General features: G+C 40.5%; 1 protein-coding gene and 1 long non-coding RNA gene across 15 annotated transcripts in view; one reads left to right on the forward strand and one right to left on the reverse strand.

Moving 5' to 3' along the window:
• KLF12 (KLF transcription factor 12) overlaps positions 1-27399 on the forward strand; it is a 264047-nt gene that overhangs the window by 130997 nt on the left and 105651 nt on the right. For all 14 annotated transcript variants that reach the window (XM_064408576.1, XM_064408583.1, XM_064408582.1 and 11 more), the window contains one exon: positions 12476-13019. In XM_064408576.1, the coding sequence (XP_064264646.1) occupies positions 12476-13019 (544 nt within the window). The remainder of the gene's footprint in view (positions 1-12475; positions 13020-27399) is intronic.
• On the reverse strand, positions 23538-27339 carry LOC135293910 (uncharacterized). Its single transcript, XR_010356025.1, has 4 exons — positions 27236-27339; positions 25196-25314; positions 24060-24119; positions 23538-23696 (listed from the first exon to the last, which is right to left on the reverse strand). It is a non-coding gene; the product is annotated as an uncharacterized LOC135293910 (long non-coding RNA).

Below are 27399 nucleotides of genomic sequence, written 5' to 3' on the forward strand. Positions count from 1 at the left end.
TAGATTATCATGCCTCTAACATGCAATTACATATATATTGAAGCTAGAGATACTCTTTTAAATTCAGTGGTAAAAGAGCCCCTAAACACAAGTGTGAATTCCCCCATTTAATTTGTAATATATTAGGAGCTGTCAGTACTAATTAGCACTGTAAAATAGCTTGAGCATAACACCCACATGTCAACAAGAGTAATAGTGACTGTGTCTCAGAAGAAGCAGAATTTTGAGTATGCCTGTTCAGAGATGTATTTGGTGTGCTCATCTCCATTTCGCCAGGCATGGTATTTATGGTTGCTGAAAAAAGAGAGTGAAGCTATAGTTGCTTTAGGTTACCTCCTGCCCCTCTCCCAAAGTAAACAATCACACTGGGTTTACAAGTCTTCCTTCTGAAGCAGAGCAGCAAGGCAGCACACATGTAGGGATCAGCTCTTGCACTTTAAACTATAGTGCTCCTCAAACAGTCAGGAGGAGTATTTGGGAATGCTTGGTACCCTTGGATCCTTCCCATGAGCCTTGGCTGTTGAGAAGGGTGTATCCATGTGTGTGTGTATGCATCTGAAAATGCAGCAATTAATTCTCAGAGCTGATGGACACACGCAGTTAAGCACCTTCCTTCTTTGACCATAACCATAATTTCTGCTCAAATATGGGTTGTGATATTGATGTGGCAAAACATCAGTTCCATACCCAGTACCAGGTGTCATGTCCTGTTCTAACATGGGGAAGTGTGACAGTGCTTATCTTGATGTCACTGTTGTGATGTTATATAACATCACTTTGCAGGCAGTCCATTTATGTCTGTACTTAAAATGAAATTAAGAATTACACAATTTATTTTTTTTTACCAGCACAAAGCAGAATACTTTTTTCCTTCTGTCTCTCTGTGTGCTTGTAAGAGGTGCTTGTGTGCATCTTTTGCTGGCTTGACATAGGTAGGTAATTGCACAGCTTGTGTCCTTAGGGGTACCCTGGTCTACCCCAGCCACTGCCAGTTCCTCTCCATGAGAATGCCAGAGCCTGTCCCTGAGCTCAGTGCCATCCTCCACACTCCAGGAGGTCTCAGGTGGCACCATGTGCCTCTGCCTGGATGTCTGAGTTCAGCACTCTTCGTGAAAGAGCCAAAAGAAAACTTTGTACAGAATGTTGTTTTCTTAACAAAGGAAAAGTGTGAGGAAGAGGTAGGGAAATAAGATTTAGGTCAACCAGAAATTTGGGGAATTGCTTTCAAATGCACTAGCTGGTTATAATCAGTAAAGAAATAACAAAAAAAGATCAGAAGATATCTGATGTGTTCTTTACCTAAAGTTTAAATGGGTCAATGTGTATCATTAACAGTGGATCATTCTAATATTTACTTTTCCCTCTCTTCCTTTATTTTTAAATAGAAACTTCTACTTTGAAGTAAAACTAATTATTTTGTTGAAAAATAATTTGTGCACCAAAATAAAGCTTCCTTTTTTCCCTTTTACATTTCTTCCATGTTTTCTTTTCACAAGCAAAAGAAATAGCTTCTGTCTGGTTATCCCTGTTACCATGGGTAGCATATATGGAATTTTCTTTAAGTTGAAATGTATATCTCTGAGGGGGGTTCAAGAGCACTATTTTGCCTACAGTTTAGTTTTAGGTGTCTAACATGGCATTTTTATATGTATTACTTGTTGGCAAAACCCAATTGTTTTGTCTCAAATGGAATTTAATTTTAGGTATAGTAATATATTCTGAAGTTGATCTAAGCTTAGGAAAGAAGAGTTATCAAGCAGCTATTACAAATACCGTATTTGAAAGTTAATGTTTTTTTTCTTTTTAAAAGTGATTAGTTCTTCAGAGCAAACTTGAAGTGATGTCATCATAAGTAATAACATGGTGATCATAGTTTTGTATTAACTCTGTTCTGAGAAAAACAAGTAAATACCCAGTTTCTTCTGATGTGTAACAATATCACTGTAATATTGTTGGCTATTAAAAAATAATTAGTTTGAGTTCATTTTAGTTCAGTTCCTAAGATGTTTATTGTTTTAAGATTAAAAGTATAATGAAATATTGAGTGTGTACAGTTGTCTCAGATTTCAGAGGTGAGCCTTTCAAATAGTGGAAGTTGTTGCAGATACACATTGCAGGCTTTACTGTAGAGCAGAAGTACTCTGAATAATGATACTTTGTTTTATGCTATTTTTATTCAGCCCTTAAAAGTCAGAGGGAATAAAATAATATAAAGAGGATTTCATAGTCAGAATGCATTTAATTTTTATATTGAGTATTACAATGTTTTAGCTCTACTGTTACAACTCTAAATTTGATATTGTAGTGTGGGAAAATCTCTAGAGATTCTTCCCTACATTTCCCCTTCTGTAAAGTGGAAGTGTGGTTTATGTTATCTCCATGTAGACAAGATTTCTTATGACTAAAATTTTTGCAGTAATCAGTAAGTGATTATTATTGTCATAGGATAAGAACTGAAACAGGGAAATCTTCATGGTCAGCTCCAGAGTACTGCATTAAATGGTCTGTACTGGAGTGTTTGGCTGGTGGTCCATGTGTGGCGTCAGTGGGTTGTCCATCTCATAATCCATGTGTTGTTCTACTTAGTCTGTAACTGTAAACTTTTTATATAAATACTCAAAGTAGGTGTGCAGAGAGGGCTTGGTTTTTATTATTGTTTTTTTCTTCTGTAACAATAACAGTTTCCTTCTGTAACGGTGACATACCAGGACAATGAATTGAATTCCAGTCCAGAGGCATTAGGAATTAATTTCCCAAATACACATGTTCATACTTTATATGACTATTCGCTTTAAGGGTAAAAAGTCAGAAATAGCCATCCCAATTCTACTTTTCCAAAAGGCATTGGAAAAGGCTAAAAGAACATTGGTGAGCCTGAGCACTGAAGCAGTCTGCCTTTGGGCAATGTTGGTCTGCCTTTGGGAGGAAGGCTGTCTCTGCTAGTTTTGCTCAGACCCTTAGTGGGCCATTACTGCAATATGCATTTCTTATCTTCATTTTCTGTGAAAGACTGTCACAGAGGGAGAGGGTGTTTCACCAGCGGGTTTCTGGGATGTCTGCTGAGAGCAGAGGATTGGTGAACCTCATGAGTTTCAGGTCCCAGGCACTGATGGGGCATTTTGCTTTACTGGACACAAGCCCTTTTTTTATGTGGTCACTCCAAGCTTGACTTGCCTTCCTCCTCTTCTCCAGGCTGGGACATGCTCTGACATCTAGCCAACATTGAAGCCTTTCTGGCCAACCCCTGACCCAGAGGGATGAGCACCATCTCCTTCCCACCCTCATCTTCATCTTGTAGGCCTCCCTGTTGTATCTGAAGTAACAATCCTACACATCATTGTGTGGGATTTAAAGTGCCTGATTTCTTTACAAACTCACTTGATGTGACCCCTTGGAGCCTGGGTCCCTTTACTGGTAGTATCCCAGCCTTCCCGGCCAAGATTTACTATGTAACTTTCCCCTTTCAGTCAGTTCCAGACCTAATCTCTGCCTTTTGTCTGCCTCTGTAAGTATTTTTTTCTAGCCAGTGTTATTATTTTCATAAATTTTCAGGTTTTCCTTCCTTGAGGTCAGCTCATGTCCACCTCAGTGCTGCCTGTTCCCAAAGGAAGAGTAGCAGTGGGAAGCAGGCAAGGATTTCAAGGGGGTTAATGAGCCAGACTGCTTTCACCCAGGTTAACAAGCTTGGAGTAGAGCTACCCACACTTGGAGGTTGAGAGGTTTTAGATATACAAGTTCAGGCCATGTTCCCTCAGTACCAGTGGACAGTACCAGCCATGTTTGTTTTACTAGGACCAACAATAAGTTTGAGGAGCAGACCGCAGAAAATGTTAGTTTTAGTACAACTTTAAATGTTTTCTCTCTGGAGTGAACACTTTTTTCAGTCAGATTTAACTGTACCTATCTCTGTGCCATCTGTTTATTTTACTGAAGAAATGTCGTCATTGAGTGCAGCCTCAGCTGGGAGGTCAGAAGAACAAATTAAATTTAAACTTCAGCTTGAAGGATAGTAAAGAGAAGGAGGTTCATTTGGGAAAATTAATTCTTCTGGTGGAAATTAAGATGAACAACGACAGGCAAGGAAGGACATGGAGAAGCTCAGTTGCAGAGTGTAGATGACACACTCGATGTGAGTTTCAGGCATGGCACCTCCATCACTACCACATACTTGTCCAGTAGGTGCACAGGTACTGAAGCAGTTAACAGAGACCTTCATGCCTCAGAGCAAGACTGAGTAATGAGGAATGATTGAAAATAAGTACTGCCCAGTCTTTTGTGACTTTTCTACATCAGCTCTATTTACCAGGTGCACAGAGTCCAGCTCAAAGGTTTGGTCATGGCTGAGTTTTGCCTGGAACTCGGTGACAGCTTGCAGGTGGTTAAAAGGTATAAATAATAGTTTCATGCATTATTTGTCATAGTTCTTTATGCTAATATATTTATGAATATTTCAGAGTAATGTGCAGGGTAAGAAAATGTATATCAAAACTTTACATCAAAATCTTAACTTATAAAATTGTTGACTGCAAATTTTTCTTCAGGCTTTCAATGTTTCAGTGTAAGTTGAGAAGGGTTAGAAAGAGAGCTGCTAGGTGATTATATGAATTCTTGTTGTCTAGAATTTTACAAACTAACTTTTTTTAAATCCCCCAAACTGAATTTGAGTAATATAATATTTTTTCCTGGTATTTTACCTTCCCTTTACCAACTATTTATGGATTTATCATTTATTCAGAAATTATTTTCGCATCTCAAATGGATCTGTACAAGGAATACAAGTATATTACCAATATTCTTTTTATGCTTAAGCAAGTAATAATCCAAGCTCTGCACTTTTATTAGATTTGTTTCTCTTCAAGACTTGTGTCATAGCAATGAGCATTAATTTCTTTCTTTCAATTATTCTTCTTTGACAGAGAATTCTAGTAACACTTCTCAAATATAACTAAAACATCTAAGCTGAACATATAGCATGCTGAATGTGTTTAAGATTTAGGGAACAAGGTTTTATTAAGTTTTGTTGGGTTTTGCCGCTTATCAAAAATATCACTGCAGGCCCATGTAGAATTTGAGGTATTGAGAATTTGTCGTGATTTTCAAAATATGGGGTTTTTTTAACATTTAACACACTAGCTAGTAAAGGGCCTGATTAGTTTGTTTGGTATAGAAATCTGTAATCACTCATTTTTTCTTCTGTACTGTTATGGAAATCCTTGGATAAACCTGTCAATTTTGGGAGAGGAGAGTCGGATGCAAAGTAATGTTAACGCTTACATTTTTGCAAACATATTATTTAAAAATAAGTAATTTCATATTAGATGTATTTGCACTTACTGTTAAACATGTTTAAAAATTAATGCTGTTTGCATAGGGATCTCCTTTCATTTTGAAGCGTGTTTCCCCAGTCCTAATTTGAGGTGTTATTAAAGGTTGCAGCACATGGTACTTTTTTAATATTGAAGTAGTTGTGGGATAACATCATAGTGTCACTGATCAGAAAAAGTTAGAAGATAGTGTTGACGGCCTTGGAGCTTGAATTTTGCTTGTGTGTTTATGAATGGTTGATTTGCATTTGATCTCCTAATTTCTTCAGTAATTCTCTTTTTATTTTGGGGCATCTTTTGTAGATTCTACACATTTAGCAACACTCAGCTAACAAGGCCACCTATGCCTCATAGGATAGGCTAAGGGAGTTTCTTTAGCTTCTTCAGACTCACGAAGAGAATAGAAATACTATTTTTAGGCTTTGAGGGTTGGAAACCTCCACTTCAAAATCAAACTTCCAAGTGTTATGCAGAGATAATGACACATTAAGTGAATCATGAGTATTTTAAAGTGGGTATCTCTCCGTCTCTCCTGTTGAATGAATTCCAGTTTGGCTAAATGCATTTTCATTGAGCCTTTTTTAATTTTAATAATTTCTGGACTTTACCCTCTGTCTTTCTCAGTGCCGGTTGCTGCTTTTTGTTAGAGCTTCAATATGAGTCATTGTGACAGAGTCTGACTCAACCTTACTTGGGAGTGCCGTCTTTTGGGGATCTCTTTTCTTCCGTGGAACACAAATTTAACCTTGACCCTGAGCAACTGTTTGTTGAAAACTGACAGTAAGACACATTCTAATTTGTGCTTCCGGAAAGGAAGCAGAAAGATCTAGTTGTCTTGCATTTTTGCCCTCTTCTTCATCATGACCTCCTGTGTTTCTCCAGTACATCCAAGCTGTGAGCCTGGAAAAGCCTACAGGAGCAGCCTTAAGCAAAAAGGCAGAAATGCCTGTTCTCTTGGTGCTTTAGCATGTGGAAACAAAATTTAAAATATTTTTCTTTGTTTTAGTTTTCAGCTGTGTATGTATTTCAGCCTTTATACAGCTGTCTGTCGCCACTGTACTGGTGCATCCTTCATGTATGGATTAATAATATTAGCCTCATCTCAAACTGAGCATTGGTGAGTCTTGGATGTGTCATCTTTTCAGAGGCATTGCAGAGTGTTTCAAGTAGAGGTTGTTTAGTTCATATTTTTGACGATTGTATTACTTCTTTTTCTGAAAGTATTTTTTTGCTTTGCTTAAAGTGGGGATTTTGAGGCAGAAGCAAATATTGTGAAGATAATTTCTCATGCTGGGAAGGGGTTTTGAAAAACATCTCTTCCTGTAACTTCAAAGAGAATTCACTCCTAGATTAGCAAAATAAGCCCTAAAAAGACTCTAAGTAAAGCTCTGGGTACTTCAGCCATAACCTACACAGCATTTTGAAGTGCCCAGGCTGCTACTTACCCTAGCTAGGTGCAGCCTCTGTGCTTGTCAGGTGCCCACAGGGTTGGGTAGGACAAAAGCTGACATGGGCAGATGTATTTCATGGCCAGCACCAACAGAACTGCAGTTTCAGGGGCATGACTTTCTACTGTATCACAAGAAAGATAAGGAAAATATTCAGTTTTAATTTTAAAAGCAAACCGTGTGGAGTACACCATGTTCTAAACCCAAGCCACCTGCTCATCTCATGGCATCAGAGTTGTAAGTAGATCTGTGTGCTATGCAAAAGCAAAATTACTCCTTCTAGATAAAAGTGGGTTTTGTAATTTAAAATGTGTTGGTTTTCATTTATTGTGAAGTGTTAGAAAATCTGTGACTGCGCTGTATTTCTGATAATTAAGGTTTTACCCTCCAGGCATCATGACCAGAGCTGAGAGCTGTTCTTACTGGACACATGTTCTGCACTGCCGAGCCTTGGCATTTTGGTGCTGCAGTGGCAATGATGTGGTTAAAATTGTGGCAAGCTTTTCAGATAAAGTATGATTTTTCTTATCTCAGTCTTCTTTAACACTGACAAAACAAAATCATCTTGTCTAAAATTGCTCCTGCCAGAGCAGAATGAGGTGGGAGAGCATAATGAAAACCAAGAAGGGGTTTTGTGTGATTTGACTGAAGAGTTAAAAGCTTAGCAATTTATTTTTTAACTTCCTGTCCTCAAAGCTAGCTTATTTTATAAATGCTAAATTTAGTCTGTTCTGTTTCCGTCATCAAGGACAGCTTTTTTGGTATGCTTTCTTACAAAATGTTTGACCTTGGGAGATTGCTGCCAGAAAGGAAGACACTTCAAAAGCTGACAGCTGATTGTTGGAGGCTCGTAAACTCTGTTGTGTGGCTCAGTTGTGTGGGCTCAGTAGAAGTCCACAAAGGCTTAAAGACTCACTGTGGCTTAGTACCCTGTGACGCTGGTGAACTGCAAGGTGTCAGGATGAGCTGCTGACAATAACATGATTCTTGCTTTTTCTCTGGTTTTAACCTCAGCTGTGTGGAAACTATGAGCTCTTCCTTGCTTCTTTAGGGTGGGAGACACAAAGGAGTTGCCATGAGTGGAATTAGAGTAGATTTGAAAGGGGCTGTTGCAAAATTTCCTCGCAAATTAAGAGGAGGTGGAATTCAGGGGGCTGGAAAGAAGATGAACTGTTCAGGAAAGGATGGCTGCCCAGCAGATAGGATGTTACCAGCCACAGCATCGCTGTGTTTTGCTCCAGGTATTGTGGCTGCTTGCGAGGTAGACTGGTTGTTTTTCCATAGTGGTCTGGGAAGAAGGAGTAAGGAATGCATTTTTATTCAGCCAAAAAAATCTTTGTGAATAGGGAAATCACGTGTTATGTTCCTGGCGGTATTTATTAATGACAAGCTAATGAAACAGAGCACTGCAGAGAATACTGGTGTACAGCTTTAAAAGGGCAGGCACAAAAAGCATGAGCCAAGAGCATTGATTAATAGAGGCTGCAGCTTTGTTAAAAAGCCTTTTCTAGCAGGGAGCCATCTTTACCTGCTTTCCAGTTCTGGCTCAGCCTGAATTGGAGTAAGGAGTGAACAGCACAGGGATACAACAGCAATGTTGAAGAGACTTGTGTGGCTGAGATTTGCCTCCCAAGTCCCAGCTGGTGGCAGGGCTGAAGCTGTCCCTCTGCATTGTACCAGTGGGCTGAACAGTGAGATGAAGGAGGCCACGTGGAGATGTAACCCCTCATGTTGTATTTCCATGGTCTGGGCTGGTGTCCAGGGCAGCCCACTGAATTACAGGGACCTTCGGATGAACCCTTTCTAGGCCACCAACTGTTCTGAAAGCTGCCAAACTCTCAGCAACAGAGTTTAGACTCCTAAAACCAAAATGAAGTTTGCAAAACCAACACAGATGCCTTTGGGAGCCAGACAGGAAAAGCCTGCTTCAGATGCCCAAAGTAGCAATCCTCTGAGCCCACAAGAAGCCCAGTTCACTAGATGAGAATGGAGATACAGAATTAGAGAGACAGAAGAAATGAACACACAACTATTTGTTTCCCTTCCAGGTGAGCTGACAGAATGGCTGAAGGTACACTGACTGTCGCAGCCACAGTTTTATCATCTTCTCAGTTAGAAAAGATGTAGTTCCCTTAAATAAAACTAAAAACACTCAGTGTCTAGGGAAATGAACAGTTACTTCTCAGTTAATAACATCAGTGGGAGATGCTGAGAAATAGTGTTCTGAGAATTCAGCCATTCCTCTTGGCTTCCTTGCTGCTCTTCTTCCCATAGTTCCTCATTCTGGAATATCTGTCATCATTAGGAAAAGTTTACTTATACATTTTCAGAATATAATGATAAATATAATATTCAAAGTTTTGATTCACATACTGATTAAATAGAGTTTTGGCAGCTTAGATAAAATCTGAGGTCATGGAGGAACATATATCACTTGTAGCTCACTGTAAGAGAGTGTGAGTTCTTGGGGTAGATCTCTTTGTTTACTACCAGCAGAAGAAAATAGAGCACTTGCTTACAATTTTTGTCTTAAATATGAGACATACAAACCTATTTTCATAAGGATCTGGCTGTTTTTCATAACGTCAGCTGCTATCAGTGGCATGCTGAATTTACCAAAGAAAGGGCATCCTTAGAGTTTTGTCAGGGAAAGTCAGCTATGGAAGGGCATACCAGTTGCAGTCCTGTTTGGAGAAATTCATGAAGGGGTTATAAAGGCTTTGAGATTTGTTTTGCTGCTGAAGAAAGAAATAATAATATCAACTGCATTACCATAGTACACAGAGACTGTGTGGCCTGTCCTGGAGCTCTGGACAAGAAGTACCTAGGGAAGGATATATGGAGTGTAAGGAATGTACAAACAAAAGTGAACGTAGAAGAGTTGTTAAAAGACTGATTTGTATGATAGTCTGAAGTTACATGTTACTTTTTTTCTGAATTCCCAAAGGAGTAGGTGTAATTATTATAGTGAATCAAAGGCCTGTTCTTAGCATGGCTTAGAAAAATCTCTGAGTCGTGACTTGTGCTTTGTCTCAAAGACCATTAACTCTATCCATGGAACAAATACTTGGTGTGGTGTTAGCTGCAGGAGGGTTTGGGGTTCTTTACTCTTCCTGTGAGGGACCTAGTGCTGCTTGCTGCAAAGGCAAGTAAGACTTTGGGGCAGATGCACCCCGTTTGGCAGTAGCTTTGGAGATCTGTGTGGATCCCTTGTGGCAGTGGGTCAACCTGATATTTGCATCTGGCACTCAGGGAAAACCTGGAAGTGAAGGAACGTAGAATTTCTTGCACAGTGGATTTATCTACACTGTGGATAGAGCTGGTGATTCATGCTGCTTCTAGATGACACTTGTGTGGCCATGTGCATGAGGGGATCCCTCGTCTCTCTTGCACAAGCTGATGCCATTTATCCCTCTTCTCTCAAACATTTAAGATAGGAGATGCTGCCTTTGGCCTTATGAGGGTTCAGGTGTAGCCTGTGTGGGTGTCCCTCTCCACTTTGCCTTTGCTCTGGTACCTGTCTGTTCAGTTCAGCAGAACCAGTCTGTCTGCCCAAGTGCATATAAATGAGGCCTGACAAGATTAGACAAATTAACTTCCTGTGCCACGTATGTTTATGATTTTGTCTTTATGATGGCGTGGTGGGAATCTCATTATAGACAATAGCCAGGATAAGATGTTTTAGAGGAAGTTAACTGGGAATCATCATCTGGCAATTTTGGGCAGGTTTGCCTTCTTGAGGAAGACCTTTACATAACCTTGTCGCTCATGGCTGGTTATGTGCTTTGAAAAGTAACCAGTTCTTCACTTTGTGTTGTTTTTAGCAGAATTTCCCATTGTCTTTATGAAAAGGGATAGTTTGTTTTTGTTACTTGTACTACAACAGAATAGCCTGCTATCCAGGGTTCAGGTGAATCCATTATTTAGATGGTGGTCCCTTTATTTTAAGTTGATTTGTGTATGAACAGAGGAAGAGAGCATTCCAGAGATGTTCTTGCTTTCAGATGTGGGGAAATGTCAGATCCAAGAACCAATCTAAATCAGCTGAATAGATGAGATCTACTAGAACATCTCATCTTTCAGCATGCCAGGAATAATATCCAGTTAGGTCCTTATTACTGCAGTTTTCAATATGTGTTTGTATTTTTCTTTTTCAATAGATTTTCATTGTCTGTTGAAGCTTGACTCTGACTCAAAGCGAGGAGGGCTTTCCTTGGAAATATCTAATGTAGTTGATTATAAAAATCCCAAAGGGAATTAATAGCTTGATTGATTGTTTATTGACAGTAGATGCATCAAAATATTTCTAGCTTAAATATTTCTATCTTAAATATTTCTGAGTTAATATTTTTAGATACTTTGTAAATACTGTAATCTAGAGATCAAGTTAATGCATTTAGAGCTGCTTAGGTCTGTACAGGGAGTAATTGTTTTGGGTCAAGTGAGGTTTGAAGGAGCAGCGGTTTGTGTTGAGGTTGGGGTTTGGTACTACACTGTGTGAATGTCTGTCTGTAGAGAAGCTGTGCTGCAGTGCAGTGGAGTTCCTTAGCTAAGGAGCTGAGAGCTGTGCTTTGTCTTATGACCAGATTATCGATGGACATTTCCATCCCTGCTCTGCCTGGTGAAAATTACTTGAAAAAACATCATTAAAGACTGGTTATTAATGATGTACTGTCAAAACTGAAAGATATATCAAATGAACTTCTCTAAGGACCTGTCTTTGGTCTAGCATTATTCAAAAATTCTATTAACCTCTTTGATGACAGAAATAAGGAAAAACTCTAAAAATAGCAGACGGCACCACTCTAGAATAAATTTAGTCCAACCAGCTTTGAAAAAACTAATCTAAAGCGTGAAATTATTTCGTGAAGTCAGGAAAATTGTTCTCAATTAGTATGGGAAATGATAATAATAACAATGGGGGAAGCTATATAATGGGCTAGTTCAGAATAATGAATTGCTGTAACCATTGCTTGCTCTGACAGGGCAGTCGTACAAATGCGTGGCTCTGTAATGACTTGTAAGTTCATTACCAATGACCATTCAGAGTGCAGAAGCCAAACAGAACTGAAGCACTGAGGGTAGCATAAGGCACCTTCTGAAAACTGTTGTGAACACAACTTCAAAGATCACTGTAAAAAAGCAAATGGGTTCTAAGGCTTGTCCTTTTAAAGCAGACACGACAGAAAGAAGCAGCCAGGTCTGCCTAGTCTAGAAGAATATAGACAAGTGGGGCGAAATTACAGTCTTTGAGCATGCAGAAAGTTGTTTGAGAAATGGTGGTAACCATTGTTTCTTCATGTCTGAGTGATGATGACACAAGAGAGTAATGCTGTGGTTTAAAATTAGATGTTGGAAAAAAAATGTTCTGTCAATATAAATAGTTTTTTACTGCTGAAGATACTAAAATTTTGGCATCCATGACTTTGCAAAGTGCAAAGAAGCAGGATGATTTTGTACTGTTAATCCTGACACTTTCTAAGAAATGGGAGTGTAATTTTTTTTCTTTTTAATATTCTGTTTTAACAGAACATGCCTGTCCTTTGTAACATGATTTGTACTTTACAATTATGAGCTGACCCAAGAAAAGAAAACAAGTTCTGTGTCTTTCACGATCACGTTGTGTACTGTGCATTAGCAGTTGGGTGTGCAAGTCATCTTCAGCCACACGTGTAACTATGTCCCTTTGTTCTTCCTCAACAGTCTCCAAACGTCCACAACTACCCAGATATGGATGCTGTACCCTTGTTACTAAACAACATGAAGGCCGACCCCACGGAGGATTCGTTATCTACAGACCATTTCCAAACACAGACTGAACCAGTGGACTTGTCAATAAACAAAGCCAGGTCATCCCCTACAGCAGCTTCATCTTCACCAGTTTCCATGACAGCATCAGCCTCCTCCCCTTCTTCTACTTCTACTTCTTCCTCTTCCAGTCGGCCAGCTTCATCCCCCACAGTAATAACATCAGTGTCCTCAGCAGCATCTGTACCGTCAGTATTAACTCCAGGTCCTCTTGTGGCCTCTGCATCTGGTGTTGGAGGCCAGCAGTTTTTGCACATTATCCATCCAGTACCACCTTCAAGTCCCATGAACTTGCAGTCCAACAAAATGAGTCACGTGCACCGTATCCCCGTGGTGGTACAGTCGGTACCTGTTGTCTATACAGCTGTGAGATCACCTGGGAATATGAACAACACTATAGTAGTACCACTGTTGGAGGATGGGAGAAGCCATGTCAAAGGTAAGGTGGAGCCAGTTTTGTGCATCTGTGGCATCTCTGAAACTGGTCTTGTATGAGAAAAACATAACAACAATTATAAAGTTGTTAGTTTCCATATTTACTATGTTGTTGCTGAAAAGACATACAACTTACACAATTGGGAGAAAGCTTTAAAAGTCTTATCCCAGATGATCTTTAAAGTAAACAAGTTTCTAAATTAAGATTGGGTTCAGCAGTGGTGTTAGATGCTCAGACAACTTGTGGCAGGTTCTGTCCTGAGATAAGTTGTCCCCAGAAGCTGAAGAAGTAGGAGAATGGAAAAAAATGTCAGTGCATGATATTTGTGACAAAACATAAAACATCATAGATGAACATGGAAAACTCACCAGGTGTTTCAGATTTAGCAAGAGGAGGAATGTCAGAGGGATTGTTGCCCAGCAAGTAGGAAAACAATCATTGGGCTCTAGGAATGTGTGAAGGAAGGGCTTGTGGACCAAAGAGCATTAGCAGATGCAGAGAAGTAGGTTTTACTAAGCTTAAGTAGTGGCAGTGCAGTACTTTGAATTATGTTTCTTCTTCCAGATTAAACAGCAGAAGGGAAGGAAGCCACCCAGAATGTTTATGTTGGGAATGAGTTTTGCAGACACAGGACCCAAGAGGCGCATGCAGGTGGGAAGGGAGGAAGAGGCACATGTCAGAAGGATGGATACACTCTTGAGGTGTCCAAAAAACACAGAAAGGGGAGCTGGAAGGCAAGAAAGAGTGAGAAACCAACAGTTACTGAGGGAGCAAAAACTTGTTAGGGGTAGTGAGATGATGGGTGGAGTAAGGAAAGGAAAAACAGATGTGCCCAGAAACTTCGAAAGCACAGCTTTATAAAGGGGGCATTAGTGACAGAGATGGGAATAAGAGGAAAGGACTGAGATACTCATTTCAAGGCTCATTGCATGTGAGTGAATAAAATACAGTAATTTTCCCCTGTAATGAGGTATTGCTTGAGGCAGAAAGGGAGGGTATTGACAGATAACCTTACCTTGGGGCTTATGAGACTGCAGGACATTTAGTCTTATAACATCTCTTGTGTTCCTAATTGCATAGTGAGCAGGTCTCAACAACTTTTTCCTTACCTCTCATGCCTGTCTTTCATAAAGTGGCAGCTGTGTGTTATTGTACAGGACTACAGTGATGGGTCATTCAGATGTTTAGGGGTATCCTGTTGTCTATTAGTCTCTGACTCTCATACTGTTCCCTTACTACCCAAGTGGGGTCTCTGCCCTCTCAGTCAGCTTGGACTCAATGAAATGAACTCATTGTTGATCTGAGTCTAGTTTTAAGCCTCAAAATTATGGTTTAAGTTTTATTGCACTTCATACAGTGATGTAATTTTAGCCCTTTGTGCCTTTCTGTCAAGAAATTAGGAATAAAACTTGCACTTTGTACCATGTAGTCTAGGAAAAAAAAGCCCAAACAAACAGAAAAAAGAAAGTTGCAGTCTGTATTTTGATTTTGGAGCTTCAAGGTGCATGCTAACCATGAGCTCATTGAGAAATTTCCCTGTTTGTTTTCTTTTCAAAGGTGCTAGTTGGCTGTGGTAGTAATCCCCTCTATAGGAAGCACCCCCTGATCCGGTAAAAGTGGAAATTCACTACCCCAGTTTCATCAACAAAATTCCTGATTTTAATGTGCTGTAGGGATTTCAGCCCATGAACTCCATGCCTTCAGACCTGCCCTGACAATGTGGCCTTTGTGCTCTAATTGGCAGAGGTCATTAGTCATTAGCCCCTGCATCATCTATTAATGAACAGTTGAAGTAAAAGAAGGTATTAACAGTTCTTCAGTTTATTAATTTTTTCTCATGAGTTGTGCTCATTTTGTTGTCTTTAATTCTTTTGATTAAGAAGTTCAGGTTAATTTAAATAAATACAATAGAAGTAAATTGGGCAGCAATCCACTCTAGGTAGTAATCTTCTATCAGCTTTTGCTGGAGTGTTTATCATTCTTCAATGCAAAACAATATAAATAATTAAATGCAGTGATATTGCACAAAGTAGCCAATTAAATTATTTTGTGTGCAGACTAAATTCTCTTCAATGATCAGCTCTTGTGCTGATAACAAAAAATAAATGTTACACAGATCCTAACAGGACATTGTTGCCAAATTGAATTAGTTCCTAATCCTTTACTAGCTGATGGACAATTGCAGGTTTGGAGTTGTCTAGAGTCACAGCTTTCAACTTCTACATGAATGCTGCTAATTTTCAGAAACAGAAAAATATGCACACTGAAACAGTTGATCCACAGAGAGCATCAGCAGCATAATCCCTATGTTATTCCTGCATTGGTGCTAATTCAGAGATGATGTTGATGATCCAGGAGTGTCAGTTGGGAAGCACTTAAAGTTATGTTTTACATAAACCTTTGCCTAAGCCATTTTCACACAATTGAGACTGAGGCACTTTCCTGAAAAGATATATTTTTAATGTGAAAATTAATGAAAATTACATCAGACCTGAGTTCAGACATCTCCCATTTTTCTAGGTTTCAGGTGCTGAGTGGAGCAAATACAAGAAACAGGGTATAGAGAAAAGCTTTTTCCTTGTTATTCCCAATTTTATTTTTCTCATGTTGAATATTCCTCTTCCTTACAGGTTTGACTAGATCCATTTAATTTTTAGGTTTTTTTGCAAACCTTCCCAGGCTGTCACCATCCCTCTAATATTGTCTCCAGGTGTTTTGCACAGGTGGCTTTCTGCTTCCCCTGATGCTTCCCAGACCTCCTTTTTCTCTCTCTCTCAGACAAAACTCTCCTGGTGGCTGCTTTTTTAGGCAGTTCAAGCAAATAGTTCTTTCTTCATGTTCTGTTTGAATTTTCTCTTCCCTCTGGCACAAGAAGTGGCTACCTTGTCTTCTGTTTCCCCGTCTTTTTCTATTTCTCTATCTTTTCTAGTTCTTCCCATCTTGCTGACTGCTCTTTGAGTGCTACTTTCAGCAGCTCTGCTTTGTCTTCCCCTCCTTTTCTCTTAATATTTCTAACCTATACTGTCGTCATCTCCTCCACCTCCGTGCATCCTTCTCCATGGTGCCATTCATTGTGGAGTTCTTTTGTCTCACCATCCTTCAGAAGAATCTCAGATTTCCTTTTCTGCCTCCCAGTTTGCTGTTTATTTCTGCTGTCTATCCTGCCTCCTCTCTCCCTTTCTTTTTTTTTTTGGTTGCAAGGTTTCTTTTTTGTTTTGAAGACATGTAGCCCTTGTATATGCAAGGTGCCAGCAGCATCCCATCAGGTTCTGTGCCACATGCTACCCCCAAGGCTGGCAATGGGAGACAGGGCTGTCATGCTGCAAAAGCACCCTTATGTCACAGTGATGTGCTTTTGCAGAATTAAAAACCTAGTCTAAGTCAAAGCCAGGATTGGTGCATTTTTAGGAAGTTATTAACAATGCTTAATTGGAAGGTAATTAGAGAACACTATTTTCAGTGTCGGTAATACGGCACTTACCATTTACAAATCTCAGTAAATTCCTACAAGTTGCTGACAGCACAGCACTCAGCTATGAATACACACACGGTTACATACAGACTCCCCTGCTGAGCATGCACCTTCCTGCCCTGATGCACCCAGTGGGGAGGACACACTCAAGGGAGATCCCCAGGGCAATGGGGTCTCTTGCAGCCCCCACAGCACCAGCCCAGCTGTGCAAATTGCCCCCCACAACCTTCTCCTCTCATTATTTCATACACATAAACAAAGTAATGCATTAGGGCTGTGGGGCACACAGGGACAGGGAGCCAAGCACAAGTCCTCATGGACACCACAGGGCTAGGCTGTGCCCTCTGCCACCCCCACAACATGGCAGAGTCAAAGTTCACTTCCTTCCGTAGTCACTGCTCTTGTCACAGCCTTAAAAGGTGCTTGGAGGGTTTTTTCTGTGAGGATTAGGTGGTGGTGACTAGACATTATTGTACATTAAAATATTCCATGAAACAGCGTTATAGTCCCAGAAAAACTTTTTCCTTGCTTTTATTTGCTCCCTGTTTAGCAATGGTAAGCATTGCTAAAAGTTTAGTTAGAGGCCCAGCAGGTATGGATAAGACTGCCTGATGGTTTCCCTTAAAACCCCATCTTCCATTGCTCCAAGACTGTCTGTATGTTAACCATTGAGACTAACATTTTCCATCCTGCATGTCTGCCTCAAGCTATTCCTGTGTTTTCTCTTTTTCTTTCTTCCTTTAAGACGAAATTTTCAAGAAGAAAAACTATTCCACTCTTCCTGAGACTGAGCATAGAGGAAAAAAAATGTAGCATTTCCTATGTTCCAAAATTTTTTCCAGCTTTTTTTTTCCTATGAAAAACTGTTAGAACCTCATTGTTTCTAATGACATGAACCTCATGCTTGGTTTGGACCATTGTTCTTTGCTTTCAGCAGATATCCATGAATACTACTGGCAAATCATGTCTCTCTAGCAGCAAGTTTTGCCAAGTACAATATCCATGAAAATTGTTTTCTGTAATTCAGAGGAGTTAATGCCTTAATTGAAGAGCCTTTTAGAAGCTCCTTCCTGATAATGGGACAAAGGGCTGGTGTAACTTTGATATTTCTGGGGTTTTGGAATCAAATTTATGGATTCTCATTCTTACTAGTTTTTGTTTTCAGAGGGCACAATCACTTGCAAAATTCACCAGTCAGAACATTATAAATTTAAATTTTCCAACTGAATTTTGTCTGCTTCCCTTGTACATAACCAGCTGTAATGACATGGTCTTGGACCTTTATTATGTTATACCTGTATGTAGACCTGGAAAAATACACAGGTTTTGTCTTTTCACAGTTTGTACATGGCATATTCTTCACTGTGGATATACTAATAAGCAGTATACTAAAAGCAGTATCTTTTGCTGCAGATTTTTTGTGACTTCAAACAGGTAGTCCCATTAGATTGCATTACCCACTACCCTTACTGTTTTTTTAAAGTGCACCCTGTTATTTCTGCCTATTGTAAAGTTTATTTCACAAAAGTAAATGCAATTTGTAGTTAAAAGATAGAAACTAAGATGTTCCATATGTTTAGAGGTCAGATTATATGGTCCGTTTGTATAAATTATGCTATGGAAGAGACTTTTAACTAAAACCAGTAGTGTTGCCTTTTTTGTTTCATGTGGAGTGATTATCCTTTCTGCATTTTAGTAGATGGTTATTTTGGATTTGAGTTGCTTTGAGGCTGGGAGTTTCTACTTTAGCTACCATCATTTTGTTGTTAAGCACAAAAATCTTCTGTGGCTGTACGTATTCAGCTGGTCCACCTCCCCCCCAGAATGTTGGATCTGTCTCCCCCTGTTTGGTTGGTTCAGCTGGAAGAAACACTAGAGGTTCTGGGAAAGCAGGAGCAGGTTGGCAGTGGCTTGGCAGGAGAGGCTTGTGTTCACAGTGGGACCTGTGCTCCTGAAGATGTTGCGCATTATTTAAGAGCTAGAGGAAACAGTAGTTTTCGCCAGAATGGAGAGCTAAAACACAGGCTGTAAGATACGCTGTGGTATTTGAAACTGAGGAGGTTGATTTGAGACAAAATGGATTAAGTTAACTATAGGGACTTCCCTAAACAGTCTTCTACTTAAATTTCCAGAAAAGTGCTACTTCTAGTGATTCACTAGTGACATACTTGGGTCTTTTCACGGTAGAAGCAAATGCCCTTTTAAGATTCATCAATATGAATTGTTCATGTTGATGTTCATTGTTCGTTTTCAGCTGGGAGGGATTTGAGGAAGGGAATGAGGTGGAGTCATATTCCAGCTTGATTTGCGAAGCCCAGCATAAGCGGGATGAGCAAATCTCTTTTGACATATCCTGAGTCCCTGCACCTTTTGGAAGCTGTTAGTTCCTTGTCTTCCCCGCCAAGAATGCCTCTGGCCCTTCAGTTGTGTTTTCTCACCAGGGCTGAGCTTTGATCTCCTTGCTTTTATCCCATGAATTTGGATCCAGCAGAAACACATGCTTAAAACTTCTCATTTATTTTCTCTCTGCCTTGGGTTTTACTGTGCCTTGGACCAACCTGCTGGAAGTTTCCTGATGTCTAAAATATCTCTGGCCTGTTGCAGTGTGTAAGTTGCAGTCTGCTACCATTGTGTAGTAGTTTCACAGTATTTTATTAATATTAAATACATTCTGTCATTATTTTCCTTGTTTACTTTTGATAATAGATTATTTGTATACTGGATGCTCAGCAAGACATAAATAACAGTAGTCTTAGTAGTTTCCTTTTTCTGTGTAGATTAGGTCTCTTGTCATTGATATAGCTTAGAAAGAGAAAAGTCCTTTGTTTCAAAAATGGGTTTGTATTTTTATGTATACAACTCAAAGACATAGGTGCTTAAGTATGTGCATATATTACATCCATGCAATCCCTCTTACCTCTGTATTTCTCCATATAGCTATTATTTTACAGGTTTATGGCTTGACTGTTGAAATGATTTTAAATATTGCCTTTGATTGGATCATAGCAATTAATATTCTCTGCTAGATTAGTTACACTGCATTCAGTGCCAGTTCCTATTCTCTGTGAACTATAACCACTGCTAGGTGCAGTTAACTGCTAAAGCCATATAGTCCCATAAAATCTTAATAAAATCTGAAAACTGTGGAGTATGGGTAATCTTGCTATAAATTGTAATAAAAATTACCCCTGTAGACTCTATATTCTGACCATTACGTTCATGGATACTGCTGCTTTGTACATAAAGTTTTATGAAATAAATCGACCGATTCTGCTGTCCGTACTAGGCACCAAGCTGTTTTGATCAAAAATCTGATTGGTGCACTCAGAGCATTTTTCCAAGGCATAAAGCATTTATAATAAACTTTAAATAGGAAAAAAATTAAAATGAAAAATGAAAAAAATATATGTGCTTTATATAGTATGAACCAGATTAGGAGATGGAAATTGTGAATAGCATCATTCACATGCATTTGGTAGGTCTGTAAAGACACAATTTGTTTCCTAGAATGCATTAAAAAAACCTGAGTACAGCACAGTCTCTGAGGTCATAATTTTAAGTAGCTCCTGTACAACTGCATGTGGAAGTGTTGCTTCCACCATTAAAAATGCATAGTGATGTCTGTTGCAATCTTTTTTGATGCTCTCCTGCTAAGTCCGTGCTGGTGTCCTATTCTCTAAAAAAACTTTCAAAGAAGGAGGATGTTCATTTGTTTCAAACAACAAACTGTGGTGTGAGGCTGACTTCCACAGTGGTAAAACCCATTTTCCAAGAGTAGCCAAGAAGGATGGAGATGATTTCACTTTGCTGGATGTTTGATCTGCCCAGATGCATTTGTTATCAGAGACATTGAAGACAGTTTCAGTTTAAAAAAGAGCAGAAGACTTGCTCTTGGTCAGGAGCTTTCTTGCAATATTTCAGATACTGAACTGTGCTGTATGCCAAAATAAAGGGTCCAGAGTTATGGTTTAGACACTGCAGCATTCATAACTGCAGTGTTTCTGATGCTGGCAGATTAATTGTATATTGTGCTAAAACATGAGTGCCATACAGTTTTCTTAGCCATATTTTCCATTTCCATCCTTCTAGGAGTTTGGCAGCAAATGTCTGTTTTTACTTCAGTCTGTCATGCTCTACAGACACAGGGACACACGTGTGTAACAGCAGTAGTAATGAGATTCTTGTTAATGTTAATTTTGACATGTGGGGTAGTATTTTGTTTTCCATTCCTAATGGAAGCGCAAAGCAGCATTACGTGCAGTTGGAGACAGTCTTTAATCTATTGTGTGCCAACATGGACTGAAATCAACCAGAGTGGAGTTTACTGGAAACAGCAGAGGTGACCCTTTCTGGCTTGTTGAGGCATCCCATGTTTCTTTTTCATTTAAACTTCCATCAGAATAAAAATCTGTGGCTGTGTTTCCAAGACCAAACGCATCACCAGTCATGGATCTGAACTGGCAAGGCAGGAGGGGCCTCCCTACCATCCAGGCTGATGTCTCAGGTAGCACAGGTCTTGGTGTCACTGCCCACTGCAGAGCCGTGTAACCCTGCTTCTGACAGGCAAGTTCTAGTTGGGGGGATGGCAGGACCAGTTGAAATCCTATCATGAACAATCATGTCGATTAGCAGGTTGATAAGGCATCCTCCAAAGAAAGTAGAGTGGGGAGTTTAAAATGTGAAACAAAAGCAAGCAAACTCTGAATTTGGAAATCCTTTCAAAGAGCAGAAACAGATTTTTAATTATTTTAAGAGCGTAACAGTGATTCTTATTGTGGTGTGGTGTATTGGCAAACCTACATGTGGGTAAGTTTACAAAGTTATTAGCTGAGAAGTTAAGTAAATGCAGAAAGCTGGGTTTTTAAGCTGAAGTGAGACAGAGGTATTTCAGGATGCTGAAATTTTCTCTCTGCTTTCATACCAGCAAGCATCATCTCACAGAGTCATTTCAACATCAGTTAATTACTATGTGGCTTAGCTATAAATTGAGGCAAAGCTCGTAATGGTTACTTAGTTTTCTCCTGCTCTTAAATATTTCATTCATCTTTAACCCAAGGGTCTCATATTTGCCTTTAAATCAAAGATAGGATGTAGACATAAAATTATTTCTAGTGGATGTTCATCAGCCTAATGATGGGATGAGTTTTTATCCCTTTCACTCACAGGAAATTTGACTAGGGAAAGTGAATCAGGTTGCAGTAACTGAGAACTGCCAGTGGTGACATCAGTGTTGTGGTGTATGGCCCTTTTCATGCCACCTGCAGGCATCCAGATGCAGGGCTTCTGACAGTGCTTGTCTTTGTCTGACCACATTAGAGCACTTGAGGTGTGTATCCCTGATTAATCACTGAAAAAAACCAAAGATGTTAGGACATACCTGGCTGAAACCCAAGTGTGACAGACGGGGAGGAGATTTACCTACCACCCTAGTATCAGCAGCACATGTGTGAGAAGTGGGAGGAGGGATGCTGGGCTCTTGTCAGCCTGGAGTGATTTAAGTCCACAATCCCTTCCTTCCCAAGAGTTTCCAGAATGTGGGCAGGAGCACCAGTTAGGAAGAAGGAAAAAAGTCCCCTGATGGTGTGGCTTGTGGGCTCAGGTTATTCCCCTGGGGAGGTGGAGGATTGATCCTGTTCCAAGGGGTTCATCTGCCCTTAGCAACCGACAAGCTGGATCCTTCCCAGAGAGTGTGCTTCTGTGACATGGCTAATCCTGTACCATGTCAAAACCAATGCAGCCGTGTGCCAGAAAACACAAATGTATGCAGTGCTCATTAAAAAGCTCCTATGCAAGTTTAAATCTCCTCCAGCATTGTAGAACAGGCAATTTTGTCCTCAGAAGTGGGATCGGTATTGTCTGACCCCACAGCCAGAATAAATTTTAAAGCCCCAAATTGTTCAGTTTGACAGAAATAGAAGCAAGCTTATATCTGATCCAGATCAAGCTTTTTCCTACTGGCAGCTGGCAGATACAATATTAATGATGATACTTAAGTTGTGCAGTATTTACTGGCTGGTATGTGCTTTACGTGGCATCTATTTGCACATCTTCACTTAAAACAAGTGCAGGAAGTGAACTTGCTTGTAGTGCCCAGAGGGAAGCTCCTTTTTGGTACAGTTTGGCAAAGGGGCATTAAGAAGTGATTGCATGTATTTGTGGGCATCATGAGCAATTCTCTCTATTTTTCTTAGCAAAAAAGGGTCATTGTTTCTTGAGGCTAACAAGGATGGGAAGCAACGTGGCTGCCTGCAGCCTTCAGCACTTACAGACATTCTTAACTCTCCTGGCTCACCAGTCTGTTCAGCATGGAGAGCTAACAGCTTGCTTCTGCAGCTCCTGTGCACTCATTCAATAGCACCTTTGTCCTGTGAAAGCAGCAGTCTCTGACTGGTTTCTTTTTTTTGCTTGCCTCGCCTTAACCTCATTCACACTTCACAAAACCACTAGATAGCTCTGTTGGACAAATCTTGCCTTCAAGGGCAAGAAAACCAGTTAAGGTTTAGGGCTTGAGCTTTATTAATTAATGTGTCTGCCTGTGTTTTGGAGGACTCGATTCAGTGACCCAGACAAGTCCTTTCTAGACCCTGAGTTCAATGACCTTTCATGGTCCTGAGTTCAAGGAAGAGCTTGGTTGTTAGAGCAAGGTACAGCATGAAGGGAGGTTGAAATGCATTGGCATGTTTTATGGACTTTCCTCCACCTTGCTTGCCAGTTGCATTCTGTTACTCACTTGTCCTCCACCTTTTTTATCTCATTTACTAAACTATCTCTTGCCTACATCTCTTCATCCTCTCCTGTTTGATGTTCATTAGGCCAGTAATTACTTCTAATTCAGTGCTTATGAACGGAGGCTGGTATTTATAAACCTTGGTGCCAGGAGTTCAGCAGTTGTTCTTAGATGTCCAAGAGAAAGTCAGAGCTGTTGACATAAGCAGGAGTCATGAACTCCTAATGTGTAACAGTCCTGTGCTGCAGTCTGCACACTGCAGAGAGTGGTGAGGAGGAGATATCTGTTAGGCTTTTGGCCAGTTGGTTATTCACATGGCTCATTCCAGGGAGGAGAGCAGCTTTGAAGGCTGTTTTCCCCTAGCAGCTGCAGCCATGCTGATGAGAAAGCAGGCCAGTTTCCACCAGCTGGCAGCAGCAAAGCTCAGCCTCCTGGTCGGTCACCTCAGCTCCCAAGTGCCCTGGCCACCCACGTCTGCAAGCTGGAAGGAAGCAACAAACAAGGAGAGAGAGACAAAAAAGGATTTATATATGGGCTGACATAAAAACTAAGGAAATAATCCCTAGAACATTGTTTTATTTACTTACAGTCTTTAGTTAGGTTTTCTGCAAATATATAGCAGTGCTTGAAATACCTGCCTTTGAATTTACCCACTGATACATTTCCATTCCTCACCTTTTGTCCTCTCCATACTTATGTTTGGCAGCACGTTATTATATGCTCAAACATTGGTGTCTAATGGGGCAAACTGTACCCAGTGGGTACAGCAAATTGTCCCTGGGTGAAAAAGTAAAATGCTGTTTGCAACTTTGTGTCTGCTAGAAGTGTACGGAGTAGGACTTACTGAGCAGAAGCAAGGAGAAGGTAATTGAGAGCTGTGATCCTGGCACATTCCTGTAGAAATCTAAAATCAATACCAGATGTCATAGGAGTCTCATTAATATCTTAAGAGCCAGCAATCTGCAGTAATAATGAAACAACGTGTCTTACAAAGAATGAAAGTACGTAAGATTGTTCATACACATTTATACCATCTCTTTTTATGTAGGTGTATTCACGCTTAAGTGATCAGAATTCACATGTAAGAAATGTATTAGACTCAGTTATGTAACAGCTTCCATCATTTCAAGTTAAGTTTCGTTTCTGTACTAGCTACGTAAAACCTTTGCTGTAGTGCAAGTCAGATTAAACCTCAGTTAACACACATAGCTTTTTTGTTACAATTTTTAATTCTGTGAACAAATAACTAGCTCTCACAAGTGCATCACTTGTAGCACATTTAAATATTGGGCAGATACAAGCATAACGTTAATGAAATTCAAGGGGGAACTTTAAGGGGGAAATAAAAGCTTTTCTCAGAAGGTGGTAAGACAGTGGAACAGGTTGCCCAGAGAAGCTGTGGATGCCCCATCCTTGGAAGTGTTCAAGGCCAGGTTGGATGTGGCTCTGAGCAACTGGGTCTAGTGGATGGCATCCCTGCCCGTGGCAGGGGAGCTGGAACTAGATCATCTTTAAGGTCCCTACAAACCTACGCCTTTCTGTGATTCTATGAAAAGAATAGAATCTTTTCTAAATTTAGAATTAATGAAGTACATAGTAATAACCTCATTCTTTTAAGAAGGAGCATTAGGGAGCAAGGCAGAAGTGGTACTTCTTTCCAAATAGTTTTCTGGGGCTAAATCAGCTGACTAGGTGGTTCAGTTGCTTTTAAATAAAATACTAGATTATCCCTAGTGCCCAGGTTGAGGTTACAGATTGAATATCATCATGTATAAGTTGTGATTTTAAGAAGCACAGTCAGAATGGTGCTCATTATGCCTAAAACAATTGAATGTTTCTAACAATTTCTAAGTTGTGTTTGTCTCATGTAGGTCATGTTTCACTGTCAACAGCCTTTGCTTTGATAAGCAAAAGGTGTTTACCATACATGAAGAAATAATAAGCAGTCCAGACATAGCCAGCATTACTGAGGCCCCTAACCTGTGCCTGTAGAAAGGTAATAGAAGAAGTACTGTGCAACTGTAAATGCACTGTGGTTCCAGAAGGAGTTGTTCCATCAGCCTACTGAATGCATTTAACAGCATTTTCCTTAGGAAATTCTGTAACATAAAAAGCACGGCTGAAAGTTAGTTTACAATCAGTGTTCTTTTACTCACAGGTGGTTTGCAGCTAAGACATAAATTAAAATTTAAGACCAGCTTTCCCTGGATTCATCACTCATTTGTGGAGTGCTTTCTTTTCAAGAGCCAGCTATTCATCAGTCCTACTGTTATGGCTGCACAGCTCCTGAAGTGTCTGCAGCACTCCCATTTTTCATTGTAACTCAGCTCCTTTTGTAGAGTCAGTAAACACTGTAACATAAGAAAGATGGCATAATGGCAGATTTAACTATGACTTTTGGAGCTGCTCCCTAGCTGTGGGCCCTTTGCACTGTTCATGATCTCTAAAGGGAGCCTATGATACCTATTGTCTAGGTCTGTGGTTAACCAAAGTTGAGTAGGAATGAATACCTTTCTCAAAAGTCATGTTGCAAGACCCAGAAGAAAGTGTCTTGTCTGCTCTGCAGTACAGGGGAGCACAAGCTGACAAACTACAAGAGTTAGCTCTTCAAATAAATAACCATGAATTCCCCTATTTCACCAGAGCAGACAAAATAAACACATTTTTACACAAATCTCTGCCTGTCTTTCCCCTTGCTGTGCCTCCCTTGCAGAGTCAGACATCTCTCCAGTTTTACTCTCTTCTCCAGCTGCTTTCAGTGTCTCTCAGCACTTACTAATCCTATGTGGTATTTCATGAGTAAGGAGAAATGCCTCTTTCTCCACATCACCTCTGAAGTTTGTCTATGGCACAAACAACCCCCAGTTCCTCTCAGCACTATCCCAAGTCACAGTTGTGCCCCATATTTCCCCTCTATACCCATCTCTTGGTTCCCTCCCCCTATCCTGATGGGTTATGCTTTCTTCCCCTTCGAAAGACAGCAGTGTAAGAGGGGAAGGCAGGTCACCTGCATTTCTGTTCTCTCCTTTCCTGTATGTTTTTGGCAGAAAAGCTAACTCTGGTGGCCATCTGCCTGGTGCACACCCAGCTGTTCTCACTCCTCCTCCTCCACAGAACAGTGGGGAAGATAAAGTGCCAGAGCTCAAGGCTCAAGATAAAGGCAGGGAGATCACTTACCAATTACCTTTACAGGCAAATAGGACTCAGCACAGGGAAAAGTAATTTATTGCTAATTAAAAGTAGCAACCCCCTTTTCCAGGACTCTGTTCCTTGATTCCCAGCTCTTCTGCCTTCCCCATTACAGGGGGATGGGGTCTGGGGGCTGTGATTAGTCCATAATTGTTCTTCTCTGCTGCTATTTCTGCTCACATTGTTCCCTTGCTCCATTGTTGGTTCCCTGTAGATAGTAGTTCGCATCACGACAGTCTCCTCTGGGGACTGCCCCGTTATGCAGAACCTTCTCTCCTCCATCTCCTTGCCTATTGCTATCTGCAGAGCTGTTTCACATGAGCTGTTAGCATTAGAAATGACTTCTGGAGATCAACCAGTCCAACATCTCCGAAAAGCCAGGGTCACCAGGAGCCGGTGACACTGGAACACATCCAGGTGGGTTTTGAATGTCTCCAGGGAGGGAGGCTCCACAATCTCCCTGTGCAGACTGTTCTTGTGCTCTGCCATCCTCTATGTAAAGTGTTTCTCGCACTTTTTTCCCTCGCTCCTTTCTTGGCCAGTTCTTTTGCCTTTTCTTGAACCTGTTTTCCGTGAGACACCCCCACTGTCTGCAGGGCTCAGCTGTGCCCAGCACTGTGTCTGCCACAGGGCAGCCCTGGCTGCTCCTCATACACATCCCTGCAGCTGTTGCTGCCAGCACCTGGGCCCTTACACCAGTGCCATGCAGTATGGATGCTGTGAGCTGTGGACAGGTAAAACAATCCTGCAATTCCTGATCTTCAGGTATTTGTAAGACCTGAAACTGGGTGACTTTTCAAAAAATGTGTTAGCCACATCGATACTGGTCACCTGAATGTTGGTTGCCTGTGTGAGGTTGCACACAGTGTGGAGTGAAGGATCCTTCAGAGGCTGACAGTGGCGTTGAATTGTGTCAGAAATCAGGATGACTGGAGGTTTAAATGCCTAAATTTTAATTGAGTGGAATGACATGGGTTCCATCCTGATACCTCACA

This window comes from Passer domesticus, chromosome 2, assembly GCF_036417665.1.
Source record: "Passer domesticus isolate bPasDom1 chromosome 2, bPasDom1.hap1, whole genome shotgun sequence".
Classification (NCBI taxonomy): domain Eukaryota; kingdom Metazoa; phylum Chordata; class Aves; order Passeriformes; family Passeridae; genus Passer; species Passer domesticus.